The sequence below is a fragment of the Cynocephalus volans genome, chromosome 2 (assembly GCF_027409185.1).
Source record: "Cynocephalus volans isolate mCynVol1 chromosome 2, mCynVol1.pri, whole genome shotgun sequence".
Classification (NCBI taxonomy): Eukaryota; Metazoa; Chordata; class Mammalia; order Dermoptera; family Cynocephalidae; genus Cynocephalus; species Cynocephalus volans.
This window is the reverse complement of record NC_084461.1, coordinates 115,736,139-115,750,055: the sequence shown is the minus strand read 5'-3', so window position 1 is coordinate 115,750,055 and position 13,917 is coordinate 115,736,139. Positions and strand designations below refer to the sequence as shown.

General features: G+C 34.0%; 1 protein-coding gene across 1 annotated transcript in view; it reads left to right on the top strand.

Moving 5' to 3' along the window:
• RAPGEF6 (Rap guanine nucleotide exchange factor 6) overlaps positions 1 to 13,917 on the top strand; it is a 226,433-nt gene that overhangs the window by 177,947 nt on the left and 34,569 nt on the right. The window contains exons 17-19 of the mRNA XM_063087303.1: positions 540 to 697; positions 7,730 to 7,970; positions 10,492 to 10,875. Coding sequence (XP_062943373.1) covers positions 540 to 697; positions 7,730 to 7,970; positions 10,492 to 10,875 — 783 coding nt within the window. The remainder of the gene's footprint in view (positions 1 to 539; positions 698 to 7,729; positions 7,971 to 10,491; positions 10,876 to 13,917) is intronic.

Sequence of the window (13,917 nt, the reverse complement as noted above, 5' to 3'; positions counted from 1 at the left end):
CCCATTGTTATCTACAACCTGTCATATTTTTGGTTTGGATTTAGTCCCAACTCCATCCTTTGCCTAGTAGGTCACCAAGATTTTCTGGAGAAAGAGGGAGAAAGAGAGAGAGAGAGGCAAAGGGGGTGGGAGGGAGGGAGAAGAGGGTGTAAACACCTTAGTATGGTGTGACTGCATTGTTAGCATCATATATTAGTTTCCACAGAAGCTGTCAAATTTCAAGGGCTCCCTAACACTCAGGCTCAATTTCTCTACCAAAACCAGTAGAAACTAAATATGACTGTTTCTTTATGATGTGATAGACTTACTTAGATGTATAAGTTAATTTTTATTTGAATATAATTGTTAAAAAACATTTTGTTGCCATTTTCGTCATTACAGTAGTCCCTTTTTTTTCTAATTGCTATAATATTTTTATCTAATTGTTTAAATCACCACTTTGAATTAGTCCTGGTATGCCTTAGTGCATAGAGAACAGAAATGTTTACTGTTTAATTACCCTCAAATACCTTAAAGTGATATATGACATTGTTTTGAAGTGATGGAGGCCTGAGCCAATCACAGGACGACAGCATTTTGGGAACCAGGCACTGTAGACATAGTCTGGCTATATTGCCTATTCCTGGAACACTCTCATCCAGCAGTCCCGATCTCCTACAGCCTACCACCAGCATGTTGGATTTTTCCAATACTTCAGGTAATTTTTTTTATGTGATTTTATATAGCCATATTGGTTCCAGATGAACAAATAGACATTTGAGCTTTGTGCAAACAAATAGTGGATTTGCATGCAGCCCTCTTCTGTTACCTCTAGATTATAACTTGATGCAAAGAGCTAAAGTGAAGGGCCGAGCCCGTGGCACACTCGGGAGAGTGCTGCGCTGGGAGCGCGGCGACGCTCCCGCCGCGGGTTCGGATCCTATATGGGAATGGCCGGTGCACTCACTGGCTGAGTGCTGGTCACGAAAAAGACTTACTGGTACTTCTTCCAGAGTGAAACAGAAGTACATAAAAAAAGAGACTGCTTTTCACCACAGATTTAGGAATTTTTTTGGTAATTTTAATCTGAGCAGAACAATGAAAGCAGAGACACTTCTTCTCAGCCAAGAAATATGTTATCCAGGGTGTGGAAAAGAACAAGGCAGATTATTTAATCTAAGAGTCCTCACTTATCTTTCCCTGTGGTGTACAGAAATGTTAGTAGTTTTCTAAAAGTACTGACTTTTCCCCCAACACCTGAGCTAGAGTTAATGTTTTTGTCATGTATTGTTATCAAGGTATTATAGCATCTTTTTCATTGTTGTTCACACTTTCAGTGTGGGGTGTTAATTTAGTTTTTCTGCATCTATTCATACCAGGAGGCAGAAATTTCATTTAACTCTGTAATCTAAAATTTTGTTGCAAATAAGAAAACCTTTGACTTTAAAGAATTGATTATATTTATATATCCATCACTTGAATGGATTTCAAGTGACGTTCAATATTAGATACATAAAAACTGAAATATATAATTGGGTCTAAGGAAAGGAGGGGGAAAATGCTTCTTCAGAGATCAATGTAGTTCTGATTCAGCTTCAGTTTTGACTCTAAAATTCCTAGCAGCTAGTGTAAAAAGGGAGGGAACCCAGTTACATAAATCGTAGTATTAAAAAGAAGGAAATATGAGTATAGTAGTAAAATTTGTCTTTTATTATAGCAACTTAAATAAAATCCCTAGGACATAACATAAAAACACAGTTCAGTGAAGGTCATTTGTGCATGTTGTTTCTTCCTTCTTATTTCAGTTCTCTTTTAACCACTAGAGAGATTACTAAACCCAGTAATCTGTTTTAACATATCCCACTCTCTACATGGCTACCAGTGTTCTTTCTAGAACAAAGATTTTAATATGTCATTACTTAGAAATTTCTAGTGATTTCTATAGAATCTGTCCTGTTATGCCTTAGTGCACAGAGAACAGAAATGAATCTGTCATGAGACAGAAACCACTCCGGTTATTTGATCAGAAGTTATTATAAGTATTACTATCACATAAAGCAAATTAACTGTTTACCTGAAAGAGTAAAAAAGCAAGCAGTAAGGTATCAAAGAGGTAGGAAAACCACAAACTGGATTCAGTTTGTGGTACATGAAAGAAATTCCACTATTAGGGGTAAGAAGTATTTCTGGGATGAGCATCCTTTCTAGCCTCCTATTCTGCCAGTCTCCCCACTGTTACTTTTCCCTCTTTCCTGACTAGGGCATGCACCTTCAGAATTCTCTTTGCCCACATTGTTTCCCATCTGTGGGGTTCTCTCCCTACATATCTGATGAACTTTTTCTTATTCATCAATGCTGAACTCAAATGTTACCTCATTTGGAAAGCCCATCTCCCTCTCCTACAGAGTCAGTCCCTCCTTTTTCAAAAGTTTCCAGTACATGTTCATGGTTTGTCTTATATTGTTTGCCATGTGGTAGGATAGTAATTTATCTCCATGTCTGCATGTGTGTTTTACTGTGGTACTTCTTACACTACATTGAAGATTTACAAATTAAATGTTTTCACACTACCAAAGTACAAATTAAATACACATACTTTCAAAAGTACTCTTTAGGAACATATGATTTATAGATTTAATGATTTTTATGGCTATATTTTTGCCATAGGCATATGTAAGAAGTGGGGCTGAGGGCATAAATGATGGGGTTGTAGGGAGAAGAGAAAGTAGTAAGTTGGGGCTTAACAAAGGGAAGAGGTTGAATTTATTAAAATTTAGAAACTGTTAATCCCCGTGAAGCTGACTGAAATTCAGACCTCTGGAGAGGTGCTCCTCAACTTGATTTCAGATTCATTGCATAATCATCTTTTGGGGAACATGTTAAAAGGACTGAAGATGGCTTTTTAAAATCTATTTAGAGAAAATCTAATATGGCTCAGTCTGCAAAATGTGCCCATACCAGTAGTATAAGTGAACACACTAACCCTAACTTATAAATTATATATTTAAATCCTCAAATGTCTTACCAAGTGGTGATGTTATTTATATTTATGCTGAAAAAAATACTCATTATCAGTTAACTTCAAACTCAGTTCTTTACGTTATATACAACAGCACTGAAATTTAAATTAGCTATGTACATCACATATGTATATTATAGTTTAATGTCTATCAGTCTTGAGCTCAGCTATGTTTGTGCTGCATGTTTAAAGTTATTGATCAAAATGAAAATGGGGACAAAGCTCCAGAACTGTTAATAGTTTGCTTTTGATTGCTGACATTTTTTTTATAATTTTGCTTTATTTTTGCTGCCTACAGCTGTTGCTTTTTACTGTAAGTATCCTGAAAGCTATGGTATTCTATGGCTGATGTTTGTATGTAGTATTTTGTTATTTTTAAAAAGTCAAATGGTACAGAACTGAATGAAGTAGGAAGCAGAACTTTTCTTTCCACTTAAAAGGTAGCCAGTATTAACTGGCATAGATCCTTTTTAGTCATTTTCTTTGAGTATGTATGTTTTTATATTCATATGGAAAGAGTATCCATGCTATTATATATCTTGTGAAAAGTTTCCTGGAAGTTTTGACCTAATGCAAGATGAGACCTAAAAGAATTCAGAGTGTGGCTAAAAGGAATTTGAAGCCAAATTTTGTTTTTCTGAATCTGCATATAGAACTTTTTGCTTACTCTTTTTCATTTAATAGTACAAACCTGGGCCGAGCCCGTGGCACACTTGGGAGAGTGCTGCGCTGGGAGCACAGCGACGCTCCCGCCGCGGGTTCGGATCCTATATAGGGATGGCCGGTGCACTCACTGGCTGAGTGCTGGTCACGAAAAAAACCAAAAAAAAAAAAATAATAATAATAGTACAAACCTTTTTTTGATTTATTTAATATAGTAAACTTAATTTTACTGCAATGAATGTCTGAGTTATTTTTACTAATTTTTAATTATAAAGGAACATATAATCATAGTTTTTTTAAAAAATCAAACTACAGAGAAAGTAAAGAATATGAAAGTCTCCAGTCCCCAGAATTTATAATTGTTAATTTACTTGCATATCCTCCCAGAAATTTCATTGCATGTAAAAAATATGAACAATTCCCTTCAGCTCAAATGAGATGTTATACTTTTCTTCCACTTACCCATTTTACTTAGCAATGTACCTTGAATACTTTCCTGTGTCAGGATGTATTGTTCTACCAAACTTTTTAAACAGCTGATAGGATTCTTTAAACTAGGCCCATATTAGTGGACATTTGCAGTGTTGCATGAATCTGTTTTCACATACCTTTACATGTTTTATGTTTGCGTTACTATTATGTTTTGACTTTTGTTAATAAAAATTCTGTGGAAATTTTTCTCTCTTGATATATGAGTACCTACAAAATATCATGGATTTTGCTTCTTGTCCTGCACAACTTAAAATATTTACTATTTTTACAGGACAAGTAAAAGAATTTTGCCAATCTCTGATCTAACCCTCATACCACTACCCTTTGTATATTTGTTGCACTTTTCACTATATGGATTTTCTTATTTACTTGATTATTGTCTGTGTTTCCTTGAACCACCATTTACTGTCTTGAATTTAAATAAATTCCCTGAGAGTAACTACCTTATCTATCTCATTTCGCATTATATCTTCATCACCTGGAACACTGTTGACACATAACAGGCATTCCATAAATATTTGCTCAGCAATTAACTATTTAAAGCAGAATGAAAAGGCAGTGTTTTGTTTTTTTAAGATCATCTTAAATACCTAAAAAGTTCTCCCATTTTTAGTGTAATCTCAGTACATCTTTCAAGTATTCATTTTTTAATTTTTCTCGTGCAAGATTATTGTTAGCACTCTAGAAATTTTGTCTCTGGGTTGAAAGTCCAGATATCTGAGGTTCCTATTCTTTAATTCATTTACTATTATACAAGGTTTCTCAAAAATGAAATATGAATCTTAAGGCTAATAAACGCTGTGTTCCTGTAAGATTATTTTTAAATGTCTTTTTTGCCCTTATAATAGGATTGTATTTTGTGTGCATTTTAGCTTCATGTGTAAAATTTGAAATGATTGGAGCATTTTTCCTTTTTGATTCAGCTTTATTCTAACCTCATATTTAACTATTCATCTAATAAATTAACATTTGAGCATCTGCTATGTGCCAAGTATTATGCTTGGTATGTCATGTTTTCTCCCACTAACAGCAAACGTTTGTAAAAATATGCATGTAGTATATATGTAACAAATCTAAAATAGAAAAAAGAGGTTTATACTATAACTGGTATCAATGAAGATAAATTTTTTCCTCTAATGTCTCTCAAGTAGTTTTCCAAGTTGGCATTTATTACCTTGGCAGATTCACTAGGGTTTGGGTTATGGCGTACCCTTTGGATAATCCCATTTGTGGATCTATTCTAGAGGTACCTATTTACGGTGCCTGAATCCTTCTTATATGACTACATAACAGTTTGTCCTTCACATAGGAAACAAATGGCTTTAACAGAGTATGACTTCAGCAAGATACACAACTGTGTGTTTCTTCCTGGGAGATATTACAGTATGTTGGCAGCAAGGGAAGAGAACATGAAATGTGTTTAAATTCCCACCTTGTCTTTGTGATTAAATTTCTCTGAAGCAAGTAATAAAAGGGATCAGGACATTTCCCCATTCCTTCAAGGTCAGCCAGTACCACTGGCTCTGAGGCTCAGAGCGATTTAGTTAACTGATCCAATTCTGGGGCCCAGGGCAACTGAGACCTGTTTTCATGAAGAGTTTAGGGACAATATAGGTAATAACAGTATATTGTTCGATCCTTTTTTTATAGAGTTAAAAAGGCTACTGAAACCCTTTTGTCCAGTATCTTTCTCTTGGCAAACCAAAATTTCCATCTGCTTGCAATAATTTTCTAGCACAGGTTGGAGAAGCATCTATGATTTTGATGGATCATAAAATAGTCTCACCTTAAGCCTTGTAGGTTCAGATACCCGATGATGTGAGCAGCACACTAAGGATTAAGGCATTGAAAAGAAATCTAAACAAGAGGTATTTGATGGGTTAACCCTTTGAATACATCAAGAAAAGACAGTTTGGTGCATCCTTAAAAAAGGAACCTGAGTACATGAATTATTCTGCTTCCAACTTGACAGTGGACTCAGAACATTCAACATCTGTTGGCTAAGACTACCTCTCCCTGGAATTATATTCATGTATATTCAGTTGAATCTTTCAGTCCTGGGAGCCAGTCTCTGTCTTTTTGTGTCCTCAGTCTCGGGGGAGTTACCTTATTCTATGGAATTATTTCTTGCCATATCTATTCCATTACTCTCATCTTTCCTTTAGTCAGGATTATTACCTCAGGAGGTGTTGAGACAAATTTGTAATTTGTTTTTTTCTTTAAAAGTTAACAGTGTATATAATGCTAAGACGATAATGCTGGATGTACGGTATTACAGTTACTTGAGCTACCAAAATCTCTCCAGTACACCCCCACTACAGTCATCCCCAAAAAAAGCCACAGTAATACCTGTTTCTAATTTTTTAAAAAAGAAAGTTTTGTAACAATAATTTATTACCATACGGAAAAATTTAGCATTTGTTTATGTGATCAAATCACTTTTAATTACATTTAATTACATTTAAAATTAGCCCTTTTCATCGCAGTGAACATGGTTTTGGAAGTTTTAGCCAGTGCTTTGCAAGAAGAAGAAATAAGATAGAACTAGGAGGGAAATATTACTATTTACGTGTACCTGTCATTTACATATGAACAGTAGCTTGAAGTAGAATTTATCTACTAATAGGAGAAATCACAAGGGCAAAGTCTAAGAGATTTAACCCCATGAACACTTAAAATTTTCCTGTGTTAAATATAAATAGAATATAAAAATTAGGAAAACGTTTGCCACTTTACAGTAGACTATGTTGATACCTAGTATAATTCATTAGGAAAAAACATAAAGGATACCAAAAAGAATTTGAAAAGGAAGAAATGCTAATGGTTTATTAAATTAATATCAGTTACTAAATCTCACCAGTAACCAAAGATATGAAAAATAAAGTAACGACATATTTTTGGAGGGAAATGGGAAAACAAAACAGGACATTATTTAATAACAGTTTTGATAATGTGACCAAATTTGCTCTCTTACACTCTAGGATTATAAAATATTATAACCTCCCTGAGAAACAGTTTTGCAGTATATTTCAAAAACCCTAAAAATATGCATGCCTTCTAACTCAGCAGTTCTCTTTTTGAGGATTTTCACTGAGGGCATAATCAGATTGCCTACAAAGGTTTATCTACTTGGGGAGGGGGGCTATATAATAAAGTCATTTATAATAATAGAAAATGGTAAGCAATCTAAATGTCTATTATTGGGGGTTTGGATAATTGAAATATATAAAATACATGTTATGGAGTACTATGCCTTCATTAAAATATGGCTTTGTAGAATATTTAATAATATCAAAAGGTTTATATTAAATGAAAGAAACTGTGGCTTCCAAATGATATGTGTAGTATGATCCCATTTTTATCTATGTGTTTCTGTGAACATGAGTTAGTACTTTGTCACCTGAAAAAAATAGATATATTTATTTATCAATAAATGCAACAGTGATTTCTGTTAATCTCTGAAATAGAAATGTGCACTTCAGTGTTTACAGGGATCATTGTGTTCCAAATTGCTTTTTGAAGAATTTAAAAGTAATTTTCTTGAAAATAACAAGGCACATTTTTGTATTTATATAGATATTCCTGATCAAGTTATAAGAGTTTTCAAAGCGGATCAACAAAGTTGCTACATTATCATCAGTAAAGACACTACAGCTAAAGAAGTAGTTTGTCATGCTGTTCATGAATTTGGTTTGACTGGCGCGTCTGACACACATTCTCTCTGTGAAGTTTCTGTTACTCCTGAGGGTGTCATAAAACAGAGAAGACTTCCAGACCAATTCTCCAAATTAGCTGATAGAATTCAACTCAATGGAAGGTTAGTAAGCTTATTAGTGAATGTATCTATTTGTAGATGTACTTTTGAAGATTCTCTATTAATACAGATCTTTTTTATTTGTCCGTAATATTTTAATATTTTTCCACTTTAAATATTGGCTTTAATTTTGTGATTGTAACAGGGAAGATCCAACTTTGTTATCTCTAAAAAACATCATCAGGATCATAAAGCTATTTAAGTAGAAGCATCATTATGTTTTAGTGCCACCGTCTCTAAAATTAAAGAGGATTACTCTTTTTTTCCTAGCCTTTCTCCTCTCCATAATTATGTAAATAGAATCTTAGGGTATTCACATTCCTAAGGGCTACCCAAAAGTGGGAGAATGAAAGGGAGGAAGCTTGCTAAGATATTTTAGCACTCGTGTTATAAGAAAGATTTAGGGAGCCAGGGACCGACCCTTCTTCTGCAGTCAGGCAAGGGGCACACCCAAAACACCACTTCCATGTGACCACAGCCACCACAATTGCCACAGATGTCACAACCACCGTGCAGATGGCCCACCAGCCACTCGAGTGCATTGACACAAGGAGAGTCACCAGTGGAGACCAAAGAAAAGAAGGAGATGTCTCTCTCCACAAAACCCATTCCAGAGAGACAGAAGAAGCATCTACTCTGTGATAAAAGTGGGGGACCTGAACATACCTCTCACAGCACTGGACCAATCATCTAGGCAGCAGATTAACAGCATAACCGTTACTCTTTCAGAAGGAGAGAAGAAATCTAGGACTATCAGAGAGGGGAGCGGGGAGGAAGGAGGGGATGGGGAGAGATTCGATAAGGGGCATAAAGAATAAGCACAATTTGTAATACTATATATGCTAATAATATTGATTATATCAACATACGTCAATGTTGAACTCCCCCATCCCCCCCCAAAAAAGTCTTAGAATCACCAATATACTGTAATCCATTTTTTTTTTTTTACAGAGAAGGAAACTGAGTGATACAAATCTTTATATGTATCTGAAAGTGTATATGTATTAATTTATTAATTTGTTGTTAGTATGACTGGTATGTACCTCAGGCAGAATAAGCCATAATTTTCACAATTCTTTTTCTAAGTAGTTTTCTTATGAATACACAGGGAAAATTTTTATTTTTTATTTTTTGGCAGCTGGCCTGTTAGAGGGATTGAACCCTGGACCTTGATGTTATCAGCAACACACCCTAACCAAAAATTTTTAAATTTTGAAGGTGTGATCTGAAAATTAATTTGATAAACTAGAAAATTGTTTTGGTAGAACATTTGTTCTTTACTCTGGTAATTTTCTCTGAAAGTAGTCTTTTTAGTGACCTGGTTTCACATGTAGAATAAGATCCTTGGAAACCTTAAAATGACTGCCCATCATAGTTGCTGTGAAGAGAGAGAAGGTTAACTCTGGTGTGCTGGCTGTACACAGTGGTTTAGAGCATAGATCCTGGAGCCAGATTGCTTAAATTCAAATCCCAGCTCTGGCTGTGTGACTGTGGACAAGTTACTTAGCTTCTCTGTGCCTGAATTTCCTCCTCTATAAAATGGGGTTAATAATAATAGAACCTGCCTCATAGGAATGTTGTAAGGATTATGTGAGTTAATAAACATGATACACACTATAGATGTTAGATATAATTTTACTGTCTATAGTGTAGTGAGTCTCAATGCTATTATTTATGACATTGTCTTAGATGTGTGAACAGTATAAATGCAGGGAAAAAAGAGTTTTTTGACAGTAAAAAATAGACACAAACTTAGCTAGGCTTAGGTCAAGTTGTATTAGAAAAGAATGAAGTAAAAGCTACATGTGATACAATGTGTTACCTCTTTTCTAAACCTGTACAAGATATTTCCAACTGTCTATACTTTAGTCCTGTCTCAGCTTTTAAGTGCTTAAGATTGTTGATCTAAAGAGAAGAAAGGAAAATGCAGGTCTTTGCCATTTGCTGGAATGAGGTTTTGTATTTAAGAGTTTCCCCTCCTTTATGGATTTTATTGTTCTTTCCTTTGCTTGGAAATTTAGAAAACAAGAAGGAAATGAGTGCAGCAACAACTTCTGAGTTAGAGATTTAAACTGTCTTGATTCAGGTGTTTATTTTTCCCTAATCAGAATTTATGCTGTCCATGAACAAATATTTATATACTACCAACTATGTGTCAGATACTTTTCTAGGTGTGGTCTTGCCCTCAGAGCTTTTGTCCTCAAGAATATACAAACATGATTGTTCACAGATGGTATACGTAGTTTTGTAAAATGATAAAGTTCATGGCATAATCAACATTATTTTTAATCTTTAAAATAATAGATGTCAAATGGTGGCATAAGAGGACAACTTCTCAAAAGTCTTCTCATTTAAAATGTTAATTTTCCATTTCGTTTGTAAGTGAATATTCTAATGTTTTTGGCAAGAAATTATTAAAAATAAAATAATAGTTGGATAAAAATAATAAAGAGGGAAAGTGCTGTTACAAATGTGAAATCACATTTATCATCACATTTATAAAAAATAATTTTTTTCCTTTTAGGTATTATTTAAAAAATAACATGGAGACAGAAACCTTATGTTCAGATGAAGATGCTCAAGAACTAATTAAGGAGAGCCAACTGTCATTGCTGCAGCTCAGTACCATTGAGGTGGCCACTCAGCTGTCAATGAGGGACTTTGATTTGTTTCGAAATATTGAGCCTACTGAATATATTGATGACCTTTTTAAGTTAGATTCCAAAACAGGAAATATTCACTTGAAAGAGTTCGAGGACATTGTAAACCAAGAGACATTCTGGGTTGCCTCAGAGATTTTAACTGAATCAAATCAGCTCAAACGAATGAAGATTGTTAAGCATTTTATTAAAATTGCACTTCATTGTCGAGAATGTAAGAACTTTAATTCCATGTTTGCAATAATAAGGTAAGTCTGTACAAAGAGGTACAAATATCTGTATGTGGTTTTGTCATAACATTAGACATGAAGCTAGTTTTCTGCTTAGGTATTAAATGTCTAGGAAAAGAAATGTTCAATTAATATGGCTTTATTGAAATATTGTTAGATTTAATGTATTTTCCATTCTGGTGGTATTTGCTTTTTCTATTTTTGTTTCTTCCTTCTTTCTGTCACTTCAAAAAAAATTTTTTTTTTTTTTTTGGTTTTGTTTGTTATAAATGTGAATGATAGCCTTCCCATTTTCCTTTTTGTTTTCCCCTTTGATTGATTATACCCTCATTTAAGTACCCACTTCACTGTGATTTGACACTGTTGGGTATCCATGCCCTGACTTAAAATTGCTATTTTTGAAACAACAACAACAATAATAATAGCAATCATTTGTTGAGCTCTTCCTTTTAACCAAACAGTAAATGAGGTATCACTGGATGTGTTGTCACTGAAGCAAGCTAGACCGTTAGAATTATTAAAATCTTTTGAGGTTTATAAGCCCAGGAAGTGTAGATGGTTACATTAACTCTCCCCACTACCTTCTCCCCATTAATTATGAGATGCCAATTCTAGGTAATTTATTTTCTTACCCTCATCTAGCACACTGCTCATCAACAAAGGGATTCTTCTTAAAGCAAGTCTAATTTTAAAGGGGATGGGAGTTGTAGTTAGGTCCATTTATAGGGCCATGTGATTGTATATAACAGCATAATTCCACCTTAACCAATCCCATCTACACACATCCCACACAGCATTTATAATAATTTGTTCCTATTACTTATGTGAAATAAAAGTAGAATTTTTATAGGGACTTCTTAGTCGTGACTCTATCATGGTAATAGGATTCTCCTTTATTAAATTAACCAATGGCCACAGTTGAACTAGACACTATAGGAGAATTGAGGAGTGACCTTTAGAATCCACTGCACCTGTATTTGAATCCTGCCTCTTATATGTAGTAACAGTGTGTCAATGGAAAACCAAAGACTGGTTTTCTCATCTATAAAATGGAGGGATTTGACAGACTACTAGGTAAGGAAAATGTGGTATATATACCCAACGGTTTACTACTCTGCCATAAAAAAGAATGAAATTCTGCCATTCACAGCAACATGGGTAAACTTAGGGAAAATGATGTTAAGTGAAATAAGCCAGGCACAGAAAGAAATACCACATGTCCTCACTCAAAAGTGAGAGCTCAAAAAAAATAAATAAATATTTAAAAAATTAAAAAAGAGAAAAGGAGAAGGAAAGACACAACAATCACAATAATACATTGAACTTTCAAAAGTAGAGAACAGAACAGAGATTACCAGACGTGGGAAAGGTGGAGGAGGAACGAGAGTTGGCAAGAAATTGGTAAAGGGCCGCAAAAAATGATTACATTGTATAATGTTGAATATACTAATTATCCTGATTTGAATATCACATGTTGCACACAGGTATTGATATTCAACTCGGTACCCCACAGATATGTACAATCAGTTATGTTTCAATTTTAAAATATGTATTTAATCCCTAGATGAGAAAGAAGCCTTTACTTTCCACTGTCCTGGGGCTGTTTTTCAGGTTACCAGAAGAAGGCAATAAAATAAAAAAAATTTAAAAATTAAACAGGAACAGAGATGCCATTAGCAAACACTTTGAAAGCTAGAAATTGAGCCTATTTGTACGGGAAGCATCAAGTAAAGAATTTAAGCGTTATAGGCTCAGTTTTGGAGTACTCCATGAAGAAAATTGATTGATGCCAAGAGAATAGATGATCTCTGTGTAAAAGAGTATAGAAAGAAAATGATAGAGGGCTAACAATCACACTTTAGTAGCCATCCGTGGTGGGGGGGTAAAAAAGAGAGTCCAGCCAAAGAGATGGAGAATCAGTACAAGAAATAGAGCAGTACAGTTATGATAATATTATTAAAGGCAAGGAAAAAGTGATTTGAGGGAAGGTGGTGATCGGTAGCCCCAAGAATGGTATAGGAAAGGCCTGAGATTTGGTTAAGAGGCTTTGCTTTTGTTAAGAGATTTGTTTTGTTATTAAGAACATTTGTTATTCATGTTTTCCAAAGTTTATGTAAAGATAATTGCTTTGTATTTTTATCTTGTATTTTATATTCAAGTATATCAAAGACTATAAAGAACATACTAACTTTTCAGCAAAGATGACACATGCAAATCACTCACTTCTGGCTGTCCTTAAATAGTATATTTTTTGTACTTAAAAAAATAACTTTGCCAGCCACCAAAAAATATAATAATTTTAACTTTTTGAATAGACATTGCATGTACATGGAAAAAATTCAAAATATACTAAAAATATAAAGTGTAAAGTAACTCAGTCCACCCAAATTCTCTTCCCAGAGGTATCCACTGTTACCAATTGTTCATTCAAGAGATACTATGTGCATATGGCAAGCATATAAATGTATTTTTTTATATAAATGTATTTTTTTAACTACCTTGTTTTATTAAACTAGGAGATCATTTCAAATTAGTATCTATAAAGCTGTCTCTTTTTTTAACATCTATAAAATTACACATTATTTATGGATATTTCTAAATTTCCAGCCTTTGGTTATTCAAAACAGTGTGTGGTGTTTGCTTTTGCCATGCAAAAACTTTTTATTTGTCTGTAGGTTTATCTTTTTTCTTTCTCTCTTTGGGGCTTCTACATTTAGGAGCAAAGAACTGCCTTGGTTTGAATCTAATGTTGGCACTTACTGACTATATGAACCTGAGTTTCCTCATTTGTAAAATAGGGAATCATGGTAGTTTCCATGTCATAGGATAGTTAAGAGCATTCAATTAGTTAATACATCAAAAGCATTTAAAATACCCTAAGATTATACCAAAATTGTCACTTTTTTTATACTATTATAGTTTGATTTACATTACATTTTTTATTAATCCTGAATTTATTTTGTGTAAACATTGAGGTAGGTGAATATATCTTACTTTGTTCCAACTGGCTTCTCAGGTATGCAACATCATTAATTTACCTTTTCTCTTAAAGTCTGTGAT